Source organism: Aulonocara sp. 'chitande type north' Nkhata Bay, linkage group LG4 (genome assembly GCF_057382095.1).
Source record: "Aulonocara sp. 'chitande type north' Nkhata Bay isolate Kocher_YH1m ecotype deep benthic linkage group LG4, A_spYH_male_GT1.1, whole genome shotgun sequence".
Taxonomy (NCBI): Eukaryota; Metazoa; Chordata; class Actinopteri; order Cichliformes; family Cichlidae; genus Aulonocara; species Aulonocara sp. 'chitande type north' Nkhata Bay.
In genome coordinates, this window is record NC_141347.1 from 33737670 (window position 1) to 33750639 (window position 12970).

The following is a 12970-nucleotide window of genomic DNA, read 5'->3' on the forward strand; positions in this document are numbered from 1 at the left end:
AGCAAGTGTGGAAGCTAGGAGAACAGCATTTGACCTTACAGCACAGGCCGAAATTGTGTAGGTTACGCAGTAACCACAGATAGTAAAATAATAGAAGCAAAACCACTTTCTTCTTCATATTCTGCACAGAGCGCTGAGCTGTCAGCTGTGATTTGCGCATGTGAAATACACAAAGATAAACAAATAACCATTTATATAGACAGCCAGTATGTTTTCTCTGCTGTGCATCATTTTGCAAAAAATCTGGAAAACCAGAGGAATGATTACACCAACCGGAAAACCAGTTCAGCATGCCAACCTCTTACAACGCCTCTTTCATTGCTACAGGCAATAACTTTGCTGACAGAGCAGCAAAACAGGCGGCACAAAAGACAAACATCACATTGATGGCAGTAAACACACATCAGATTCCACTGGATGTGTTGCAAAGTGAACAAAAAGCAGCAAGCACAGCAGAGCAGGCAAAATGGCTAAAACACGGTGCAGTTCTGACAAACGATTTAATGATGTGTTATGGCAAGCCAGTGTTGCCAAAATCGCTCCACAAGATGGCGACATTAGTGACTCATGGCTGTACGCATTTGTCATCGGGGGGAATGACCTGTATTGTCAACTCTCATTTCTACACTGTAAATTTTGAAACTTCAGCAAAACAATTTGTCAGAACGTGCATGACGTGTCAAAAATATAATGCTCAGGGTAACCTGCGACCAAAAAGAGGCCGTTTTCCAACTCCGCCTCACCCTTTCCACACAATTCATATGGATTTTATTGAGCTAAGCGAATGTCAAGGGTCGAAATACGCCCTAGTGGTTATAGATGTGTTCTCAAAGTGGCCGGAAATCTATCCAGTGAAAAAGGCAGATGCAATTTCAGTAGCAAAATGCCTGTGCAATCACTTCATACCCACATATGGCATTCCAGCTTTGATACGATCAGACAACGGCACTCATTTTGTAAATGATGTCATCACTAAGGTCTCTGAAGCGCTCGGTTTCAGCATAAAACACCACTGTGCGTATCATCCTCAGAGCGCAGGCCTTGTAGAGAGAACTAACGGCACTATAAAACAAAGGCTCAGGAAATGCATGGCAGAAACAGGAAGGCCGTGGCCTGAATGTTTGGGTTTAGTGAAAATGTGGATGCGCTTAACGCAAGGCTCCCATAAACTAACTCCATTTGAAATCATTCATGGCAGGCCGTTCCCACTGCCCATCACCAGTCAACCAATAGACAAAGCAATCAGAGAAAACACATTAGGAGAATGGATGTCTAAGCTATTGGAAAACAAAGAGATCATTGTACATAATCAACAACCTGATGATGTTTCTCCAGTGTCTTGCAGACTAAAGCCCGGTGACTGGGTTCTGATCAAAGTGCTCCAAAGGAAAAACTGGAGCACACCCAGGTGGGAGGGGCCATACCAAGTCCTCCTCACTACACCGACCGCTTGCAAAATTGCGGAACGACCATCTTGGATCCATCAGAGTCACTGCAGGCGAGTCAGTGAAGCCATCTAAACACAGCTGACGGCAGGCTTGCCCACTTGTTGTGATCTCGCCCGGTGGAGGGGTCAGCTTTCCTGGCCGGGGGGTCTACTCGCGACAGGAGGGTGTGTCCCGTCGTCATGAGGTGGTGGCTCTTAACAACTGCAGCGGCCCTGACCATGGCCGGGCTCCTCACCTTTGCTTCCGTGAGGGACAACAAGTCACGCAATATGAAGAAAAGGCAGACACTGTATGACAAAGGACAGTACACCAAGTTTCCCCATGGCTACGCCACTAACTTTTGGTGGCAGTTTATGAACACTACAGCTCACTGGAATAATAAAACTGACTGCTATGCATGTACCCATATGCCCCTATCCTCGCAGACGTCTGGCCTGTGGCCGTACAGCATACCTGAAGATCGCAGTTGGTGTCTGTTGGGCCTGGCAACACATCCAGGCTACGGTACTCTTTGGTCCAAGGCCAACTACAGCATCCCAGCAAAAGCAACCTGGAGGTCATCATCACCCACAAATGTGAACTGTTCCGGACAGACCTACCTACTGACCTGAACCCAAGTCTCAGACCCACTGCCTGATGTAATTCTACTGAACAAGCTGAACGCAGCGCAACTGCCAGTATGTGTGATGAACAATGGATCGCGGGCAGTGGGGGAGCTGCCTACTCACCTATCTACCGGATGCCACTACAAACAAAGACTCATTACCAGACAGGATGTGCACGGACGGCACCAAGCAGTAAAGGAACCAGAGTTTCGCATCTGAGGAGGAGTGAAATTCTTACAGAGCTTGATCCCCGGCATTGGAGCTGCCGAGGTGCGGGATCATGTGGAGATCAACCGATATGCTCTGCTACGACGCATCAACTTTGACAAAGACCCTGGGACCGGCTTTAGCAGGAGAACAGAAGGCCATCAGAACGATGGTGCTGCAGAACAGACTGACACTAGACCTGCTAACAGCATCACAAGGAGGAGTTTGCAAGCTGATCGGGGAAACATGTTGCACTTTTATCCCTGATGGATATGAAGCTGGAGGAGACATTTATGAAGCTTTGCAGAATTTGTCCATTCTGCAAAAATATGTCACTGACCACACACCTGGAGCAGCTGCAGCACAAGGCTGGCTAGACTGGCTGGACTGGCTGTTCGGCGGTTCATGGCTGGCTGCTGTAGCAAAGCCGTTTTTCCTTCTAGGTCTCATCATGATAGCACTGCTCATATTAGTGTTGTGTGTGTTGCCATGCCTAAGAGTAATGATTTCAAAGATGATAACAACTACAATGACTGCTTATGTTGCCGTGCCTCAAGAAGAACAACATCCCGTTGCAATTCTGTTAGAGGAGAACTTGTAATAACTGCTAATGAATGACGTGGTGATTAAAAATGACTTGTCAAGTGATCACGCACTGATTAAAACATTAGTAGGTTATGCAGGTTTTCATCCTTTTATTTTTTGAAGTTTTCAGTTTTAAACATAAAGTTTTTCATTTTAAATATAAAGTTCTCATCCTTTTATTTTTTGAAGTTTTCATTTTAAATATGAAGTTTTCATCATTTTACAAATAAAGTTTTCAATTTAAGGTTTGCATCATTTTAAATATAAGGTTTTCATCCTTGTATTTTTTAAAGTTTTCATTTTACATATTAGGTTTTCATCATTTTTAAATACAAAGTTTTCATTTTAGTTTTCATCCTTTTATTTTTTGTAGTTTTCGTTTTAAAATATAAGGTTTTTATCCTTTATTTTTTGTAGTTTTAGTTTTATTATTTTTTCTTGTTTATTCCACTTGTTATTTCATTTACTATGATTTTCATTTACTATGTTTTTCTTTTTATTATTTTCTTTTGTTTTATTCTTTAGACCAAATGACTTCCATTTCTGCTATGCTGACATTTTGAAAATTAAAAAATTGCTTAAGATACTTAATAAATAACCTTCACAGACAATTGTTGTATACATTTAAAATAAGTTAAAACAGGAGGGAATGTTACAGGAAAAATGATTCTATGTTTCTTTACCTTCTTTTAAATGTACAAAGATGCCTTTTGTCTGCCCTCTGCCTATGGTTAGATTAGTTTAGAATTATCTTTTTAGACTTTCCCAGCAAACACATCTTGTTTCTGGGACATATTGTTTTAGATTGTTTTATCTTCCCTAGCTCTCTGCTGACGAGACTAGCACCATATATGGAGTTGTTTTATTTTATCTGTTTATTATTTGTTATCCTGTTCTCACTGTCTCTGTGCTCTGTGCCTATAAAAATTACCAAGCCACTGTGCATGGTGTGAGTTGTTCTTAGCAGCTCACCCGTGTACACGTTTGATAAAGAAAGTAACTTTGTCTCATTGTGTCTTTATTTCTCCTGGGTTTTTTACAGAGTTTTCCCCCAACATTTCTTGGTCCTTCGGAGCCGGAGCACCTCCATCGTGTCCCATCTCCGTGACCAGTCCACGTTGTTCGCCTGTCGACAGCCCACACACCAGGTGTGTGGAAAAAGACCAAGAGCGTTAAATTCGGGTCTTGGCCAACGTCTTAGAAAGCGACCCACGGTGGTGGGGCCCGATCGAGGTGGACCAGACCCGGCGACACCGACCAGGTAGATACAGACACACTGACACAATCTTGCGTAAAAGCGTATTTTAAATTCAGGGAATTTAAAATAGCGAAAGTAGCTCGTCGCGACTGGAAGCTCCCCACCTCTGTGGGTTTAAAGTAGCTCGTCGGCTGGTAGCTTGGAGCTCGTCGACTGGAAGCTCCCCACTTCTGTGGGTTAGGTTTGGAGCTCTGGGTAGCTCCCCCAGCTGGGTCTAGACAGGGTCTAGGGAATAAGTAGCTCGTCTACAGAAAGACTGGCTGCTCCCCTTATGATAAGGGTTCCGATCGCGCGAATAGGTGTGAATGTGAATGTGTGTGTATTGTTTTAATTAACGGAGCAAGCTGAATTTTCACGGTCCAATAAGAGACTGAGCTGCTCCTACTGTGTTTTTCTTTTACTGCTATTCACTGACGTGCTGGTGAGTTGAGAGAACGGTCGAGTTCCGTCTCGTAAAGTTCACACCGCTTTTGGAAATAGTCCGAAAGTAGAAGGGCGTGTGAGCAACCACTCTCGTCTCTAATACCAGCGAAGGTGATAGCAGCTGTATCGTGTATATATTACTTAATAAACAAAAATAAGTAAATACATAAATAAGATGGGTAATCAAGCAAGTGAAATTAAAACTCATTCCTGCTGACGAGCAGTGGTGAGAAAAGAAAAGTCCAGACGCCGGACAAAAACAGAGAGAGATTTATCTCAACATCCAGAAATTTACAAATTTGTCCTGGGACATCGTGTAAATGTTGTCCCAGGGACATCAAATCAAATCAAATCAAATCAAATCACTTTTATTGTCACATCACATGTGCAGGCACACTGGCACAGCACATGCGAGTGAAATTCTTGTGTGCGAGCCCCACAAGCAACAGAGATGTGCAAACACAACAGCACAAACGAGCAAAATACAAGAATGGCCAACCTGAAACTAATAAATATATGTACAATATATAATAGTGTATGCATTTCTGGATGTGTATACTAAATATTTTCCTACGTGTGTGTGTGTGTGTGTGTGTGTGTGTGTGTGTGTGTGTATACACATTTTTACAAATTAAATAGTAAAAAAAAATAATAATAATAATAATAATAATAATAATAAAATATATAAAATATACAGAGTTGAATATGTGCAAAACAAGTGGCATTTATATACAGTGTGGAGTGCATAATGTTGAAGTTCCAGTAGTGAAGCTGAGGTGTCTATGACGTGTTCAGCAGTCTGATGGCCTGATGGAAAAAGCTGTCTCTCAGTCTGCTGGTACGGGACCGGATGCTGCAGAACCTCCTTCCTGATGGAAGCAGTCTGAACAGTTTATGGCTGGGGTGACTGGAGTCCTTGATGATCCTCCCCGCTTTCCTCAGGCAGCGCTTCCTGTAGATGTCTTGGAGGGAGGGAAGCTCACCTCCAATTATCCGTTCAGAGCACCGCACTACTCGCTGGAGAGCTTTGCGGTTGTAGGCGGTGCTGTTGCCATACCAGGTGGTGATGCATCCAGTGAGGATGCTCTCAATGGCACAGTGATAGAAGGTCCTGAGGATGCGGGGGCTCATGCCGAATCTTTTCAGTCTCCTGAGAAAGAAGAGGCGCTGCTGCGCCTTCTTCACTGTTTTGTTTGTGTGTACTGACCACGTAAGATCCTCAGCCAGATGTACTCCAAGGAACCGGAAGCTGCTCACTCTCTCCACAGCAGCGCCGTTGATGGTGATGGGGGTGTGTACTTCTCTGCACCTCCGGAAGTCCACTATCAACTCCTTTGTCTTTGCGACGTTGAGGGTGAGATGGTTGTCTTGACACCAGTGGGTCAGGGCGCTGACCTCCTCCCTGTAAGCCGTCTCATCACCGTTGGTGATAAGACCCACCACTGTAGTGTCGTCCGCAAACTTCACAATGATGTAAATGTTGTCCCTGGGACATCATGTTAAAGTTGCCAGAGACATACCATATGAAAGTTTAGCTTCTTTTAGTCCCTGTTTGTTTTATATTGTATATATATATTTAAGATTATATTTAATAACCACATTGTATTGCAAAAAACCCCAAAACAAGTTAAAATGAATTAATGAATATTGACTAATTCAACCTTTGTTATTTTTCCACCAGAAATGGACGATATAATTAGAAGAAGTGTTCTGAATGACGAAAAAAAAAAGAACTGGAAAAGATACACAACTTTGTGTGCATGTGTCACAATGCAAGGAGGACCCATTCAGTGTTGTGTTAGAAAAATTGAACTCATTAACCCTTCATGGACATTATAAATGTTTAAATGTGGCCTCAGGTAAAGACAGGAAAAGAGACTATTACAAATTCAACTGCATCAGAGCTGGAAAAAAAAGTCGAAACAGCTACAGAGCAGTGGGCTGTAAGGCCTATGTTTCATTTAAAGTACTCAAATGTTGGAAAGACCACACAGTCATCCTGCAGCATACATATGATAAGCATGATGGGCATGATCCTTCGGACCCAAAAGACGCACATTTCAACAATATTTCCAGTGATTTGAGGAGGAAGATTGAGGAACTGCTTTCCCTTGGAACTAAGCCAGCCATCATACTAACCGAATGTCATAAATGGGCCAAAGAACATGGACACTGTCAATGGAAAATTGTATTTAGTAGTCAGTATAATCTTTTAGTGATATAAGTTTGCATATGATAGAATACTGCATGTAGTTATTTGTATTAGGAAATATTCAACCATGTATACTTAGAGGCATATAATCAATTGTGTGTGATCTCTAACAGGCTGCAGGCTTGGTGTGCACTCCAGGAATGCACCCCCACGTCCTGGGAGCATGAGAGTTCGTACCTTGTTTTATTGTTTTACGGTAGGATTAACGTAGCTATGTCTGTTTTAGTTTAAGTGCTTCTTTACATATAGATGAACTGCTGGACTTCCTCACCATGTTATTTAGGGTGAGGGGGAGACTGCCCTCTTTGTGACCAAGGATGTACCTTTTGTGCCTTCATGTTATATGACCCTTTGATCAGCAGGACACACACACACACACACACACACACACACACACACACACACACACACACACACAGAAGTATAAAATAAAGACAGGGGCAGTGCTCAGGGCGAGTCTCTCTGTCTGGAGGCTGCCCTTGCTAGCAAGAAGTTCTGTGTGTTTCTCTTCTCTGAGTCTTTACTGAAGAAGTGTTTTATAACATTTTCCTTAACAGACACAGAGATCTTCACAACAGAGGGCATTTTGTCACACCACGTGACATTAACTGTGGAGACAGTCAAAGTGTACATACCTTACTTAATGGAAAACATCTCTTCTATCAACCATACACATCTGACCAAGACCTAATTGTTTTGCAGACACCTGTAATGAAATCAAACATGGAGAATTATGCAAAACAGTTAGTATTTGTTGACACCACGCACTGCGTTAACCAGTATTCATTTCCCTTATTCACACTTGTTGTAAGAGATGATCATGGGCATGGAGTCCCTGTGGCCTATGCTATTGTCAGCAATGAAAGTCAGAAAACCCTGGAAACTTTTCTTGGAATAGTTTGTGAGCATTTCCCAACTTCCCGAGGTAAATAATACATTGACAGCTATTAATTTTGAAATAATTCCTTTTCAAAACAGTTATAACATGCCAGAATCTAATGCTATAGCTGCAGCATGGGCTGCAAAAAACTTTCCTTTCCAGTTGTTAAAGTTATTCCTATAGGCTGTATGCAGTATTTTATATAACTACTTGTGAGGTGAAATGTTTAATTTGGCATTGAAGTGGTGCTTTGAGATTTCCAATCTGGGTTCCAATCTGGCCAAATATCAAAGAGAAATTAAAAATGCATGCCATGGAAGATTTCGGGTCTTAGGGGGTTAAAATGACCAGATCCCTAGGGCCTGTTTTCCAGGCCACTAAATTAAACCCAGTCAATTACTAATTGCACAGAATAAAAACCTACGAGGTCCACTAATAGTCCAAAAGTCCAAATCTTTAATAGAAAAGACAGGCAGAAATCAAACAAACAATAATCCACACACACTGGAAAGTTAATAATTATAAGTTATTAAATCAGACTAATTAAATACAGTAAAATTAATAAGGGAAGACGAACACACGGGAAATAAAAATAACAGTGTAAACATACCAAAACTCAAAATAAAACAGGAAAGCTACTACAAACCGAGTGTGACACAGTTACATTCATATTGAAACATGTGATAATTTTCTTTCTTTGTAGCATTTTTAAGATACGTGTTAGAACAGTCATTATCCTGTTTGGATTAGGAACCAAACATTTTTGCCAAATAGTTAACACAAACTTAGAACAACAGTGAACAATTTTCAAGATTCTGATTTACAGAACAAACAAAAGGTTTCATTATTCAAGAGACAAGATCAAGTTTTTCACACAGGAACAAAATGACAGAATCCAGTGCAGCAGGGCCAAAGGTGTGTGTCAGCAAACTGAAGGTTGAGGAATCAGTCAGTTCATGTTTAAGGTTGTGTTGGATTTTGAGAAGAGTCTGTCTGTTATTCGAAAGTAAGATTAACAATGTTACACCAATAACCCAAATACGGGGAAATGACAAATAATACAAAAAAAGATACAACTTTCATATTATTTTACTAACTTACTTTGTCATATCAGCACTTGAATGGTCGATGCCTTTACAGACCATGTCTCTTGTGACATCGCAGGCCAATCTTCCGGCAAACCTGAGGGCTAGCTCCCCAGCCTCCTCTTCACTCAGAACACTAAACACTGTTACTTTAGTTTTGGCCTTCTTAGGCCTGTCAAGAATCATTGCGGGCAGTTTGGCTTTACGGCCCTAAAAAAGAAAAAGTGCAAACACCAAAAGAGCAGAGAGAGACACACACACACGCACAAACAAAGTTAAATGCTTTTGTTTACATGGTGTAATTGTGTATATGTTGCAGCAAATGCACAATTTCCAGCCACATTGTCACTTTATTGATACGAGTAACCCGGATTTATTTCAGGTGACATCAAAATCACGAAATGTATACCTACCCCAATCAAACCTCTGAAAACATGAACTGACGTGTTCTCTGCGTTGATTCTGCGCTTGATCTCGTCTTCTGTTATTGTGTAGGTTTTCTTTTTTGAGCTTGGTACAGATAAGCGACCATGCACTCTGTAAACTGTACTAGTTCCTTCTGAATCAGTTTGGAATTCTGTATCTGCATCGATCCTGTCAACATCAGCAGCAGCAGCATTATCTGTACTCAGACTTGTGCCGTATACTTCTGTTTCTTTTTCTTTGTCTTCAGTCTGTGTACCTTCATCTCTGACTGTCAGTCTTCCTATCTCACTGTTACTTGTCGATTTGCTGCAGATGTTCTCTCCCTTAGGAACTTTTCCTTTGTCATTCGCTGCCTGATGCTTTCCCTGATGACATTCTTCACTGGCTACTTCTATTGCTCCTCCTGTATAGCCACCTACTATGCTGCACAACTCCTTTCCCTCTGCTGTGCTGCACTGTGCTGTTACATAAAGAAGAATGATATAAACAACACTATATCAATTTAATTGTGAAGGGAAATCCCCACACTACGACACAGTTATGTCTAAAATAGTTTTGTGTAAAAACTGGATCTTTAAATGTCCACTTTAATTACACAGTCCTGGTGTGCAAAGGCAAAATTACGAAAAATCTTTCACTTTAAACATTTTTGGACATTGTTTAGTTATATTGTGACTTACTCTCACAGAAGATACAGATGCCACAAACAGACTTTGAACAACGCATGTGTTTGTATGCACCACATTTCTGGCACTGCACCTGTGAATTAAAAAAAAAAAAGAAGAAGAAATAAACAAACAAAAAACAAATGAACAAAGTCCATTATATAAACAATCTATATGGCTAAGGACATGTCATAGTGTACCCGGTCTTTGGCTGCAATCACACACCAGCACTGACTGCACTTCCTGACTGCATTTTCCAATGTTAGAGAAAAAGAAGGCGGCTAATTCTATCTTTACCTATTGAGGAAAATAAGTAGTGGCAAAGTCAGGACCTGAGCTTTGGGATTTCAGTGTTGTACTCCTCCACTTGTGTTTTACCGTCAATGAGAGATTGGGCAAACTAATAATTGACGAAGAAGAAAAAAAAAGAACAAAAGAAATTAGGTTAACAAAGAAATGATTTTTTTTTTCAGCATTACTGCTGAAATCGTTCAATCTACAAAAAAAATTTAGATTTTACCATCCTGCCTCTAAGGCTTTAAAAACTGAATAGGCAAAAATGTAAACATTACTTATATAGGTTAAAGCTATAGTTTTCAGTACCATTATGACATGCACTCCACATGAGTTCCCATCCTGTTGATGTGGGTGGCTCACATGTGACAAAGTCCACTCTCCAGTGCAGCCTCTTGCTGAAGCAAATGAGCTGAGAGATCGCAGTTATTACAAATAAAAAGCATATAGAGAAATCAATAACCACGTTCGGTAATGATTTCAATTAAATTAAATATGTTATGTTAAATATGTTAATTAATTACCTCCAGTTTTTCAACACCGCACTTTTTCTGGCCTCCGACTCTCCAAATGAATTCATATAGACTATGGTCCTCTTGGGTATGTCACAAAACTGTTTTGTAAAAAGATGGATATGGTAGGCTTGTGCCTTGAGCTTTCCTAATGAGGGACACTGAAAAGTATCATGCACTAGAGAGAGTGCAAAATCTGTGCAACTTACAAACAAGGTCCAGTGGCTGCCGTTTTCCAGACAGGCTCCAATCAATTTCTCATACATCTGAAAGATGTTTTTCTGGAAATAAAAAGAATGTGACAAGTATGTTTTTCTGTCAAGAATGACACTGCAAAACTGCGAAAGCTTGTCAGGTGAGACTTGTAATTAATTCTGCAGATACACAAACATATAGAAAGTGTCATTTTTTGTTTACATTAATTAAGTTCTATAGTGTGTACGAAACAAATCAAGACCACAGACTCAACACGTACCACTCAATTTTTGGTGTTCTTTATCAGTTGGCCAAGAAAGAAATGTTTTAATCTGTGTGCATTGCTTTTGAGCAAGTCTTTACACAGAAAAGGTTTCAGAAAGGTATTTTTCAGGTTCTTCTGACAAGGCTTCAATTTTGGAAAATGCTGTTTGTTTATAGTGGCAACTTATAAACCCTTTGTGATAAGAACATAGTTACCACAGTCCAAGTCATACCTTCAAAAAGTATATATATATATATATATATATATATATATATATATATATATATATATATGTGTGTGTGTGTGTGTGTGTGTGTGTGTGTGTGTGTGTGTGTGTGTGTGTGTGTGTGTGTGTGTGTGTGTTGTTAGAAGAAAACCAGCGAACATGATGGAAGACTAGAGAAATCACAGAGAGAGCTGGGGCACACTAACAGAGGTAAGTACAATTAGCAACTGAGTAATCACAGGAAATGAACAGCTGGTGACTGCTGACAAGCTGGTGTGAAGATCAGGGTTGGGACAAGGAGTCAGGTGTCACTCAAACAAACATTCGTAAATCTTTGTTTGGTGTCTTTCTCCCTTTTTTTTGTAATAACTCTTGAGCCAGGGTGTGACATTCATTCAATGTCAGCATGGCTGCCTTCCAGACTGGGCAGAGAAGTCAATGCATTGTCTTTCCATTAAAAAATTTCTGTTTTTAATTAAGCAGATTTGAAACAGTTTCTTGAGCTAAGTAAGAACTTGCCAACTCCCTCTCCAATCAGTGTACCATATTTAATTTTGAAAAGTTAATGAAGTACAATCAACTAATCTAGAGGTGCCTGTATAACTATTCTGAGTCTGAGGTCTCCCAGTTCTTCAGAGCCAGAGGTGGAGATCTGTGACTCTCTGAATGAATGCCAACATAAGAAAGAAATCAGCACTCTGGATTCTCCATGTTATCTTATCAGCAAATTATGCTGTGGCAATGTTGTGAAAGATTGTGGAGGCTCGGAGCACACACATGTCAATAAAAAGAGGTGTACGGGACATTCACTCTATTGGTCTTGCTGCAAACATCCAGGTAATACAACACTTACCTTTCTACTATTAAAATGGTTCTAAATGTAATGCAGGTTCAGTAAAAATCTGTTTTGTGAATTTCTTTTTGTAGTATTCTGTCTTGAGAATTTATTTGCATATATTATCAGACTGTTTCTATGCTTTGTTGTTTACAATGGGAAGCTACAATGGGAGTGATTATTTATTATTTCAGATTAACGGTAAACAGAGGTGTGGCCAAGGAGGATTTGGAGTAAATTATTTCAGTAATTCATATTAACATATACAATTACTAAGGGTTGCAAGATGCAATGTAATCTTGTAATGTAAATTACACAGGTAAAAGTCTAACATTGCTCCTAATGTGGCTATGATAATTGCTATTATGAGTGTTTATTTATTAGCATTTATAGTGTGGATGTGTTCAGTGGATGAATGGCTTTTAAACTAGGGCTGCTCAATTAATCGAATTGTAATCACGATTACGATCTGGGCTTTCAACGATCATTAAAAATGACTGAGCCGATTATTAGCCCCTCCCTCGTGCTTTACTCTGACGCTGCTCCATGTGGCAAATCGAGCGCACCTCTCTGCATTTCGAACACGTGTCACAACAATTAAGAGGACCCGAGGAAAGCTCGGAAAGCTAAGCAGAAGTTATTTGGAGGAGAGTGACTGCCGTTGGTTGAAAAGAGAAGTAAAAAAAAACTTCAGTGGTGTGGAAACATTATGGATTCGCGGAGTCAAACGTGGATCAAGTAGACATAGTGTGTAAACTTTGCTACGGTGTCGTAACTGCACCACAGAGCAACACTGCAAAGTTCACGAAACATAGATGTTTACATTTTTCATTTATTTTTTTTATATTG

At 40.3% G+C, this 12970-nt stretch overlaps 1 protein-coding gene and 1 long non-coding RNA gene across 2 annotated transcripts; one reads left to right on the top strand and one right to left on the bottom strand.

Moving 5' to 3' along the window:
* Window positions 1–3148: 3148 nt before the first annotated feature.
* Window positions 3149–4647, top strand: LOC147333119 (uncharacterized). Its single transcript, XR_015128869.1, has 2 exons — window positions 3149–3193; window positions 3239–4647. It is a non-coding gene; the product is annotated as an uncharacterized LOC147333119 (long non-coding RNA).
* A 3819-nt stretch (window positions 4648–8466) lies between these two features.
* Window positions 8467–10051, bottom strand: LOC147333120 (uncharacterized). The gene is made up of 4 exons (XM_086290823.1): window positions 9810–10051; window positions 9117–9589; window positions 8720–8913; window positions 8467–8611 (listed from the first exon to the last, which is right to left on the bottom strand). Exons 1-4 carry the CDS (start codon window positions 9853–9855, stop codon window positions 8467–8469), a joined length of 858 nt encoding a protein of 285 aa, XP_086146949.1. The 5' UTR covers window positions 9856–10051.
* Between the last annotated feature and the right edge of the window lie 2919 nt (window positions 10052–12970).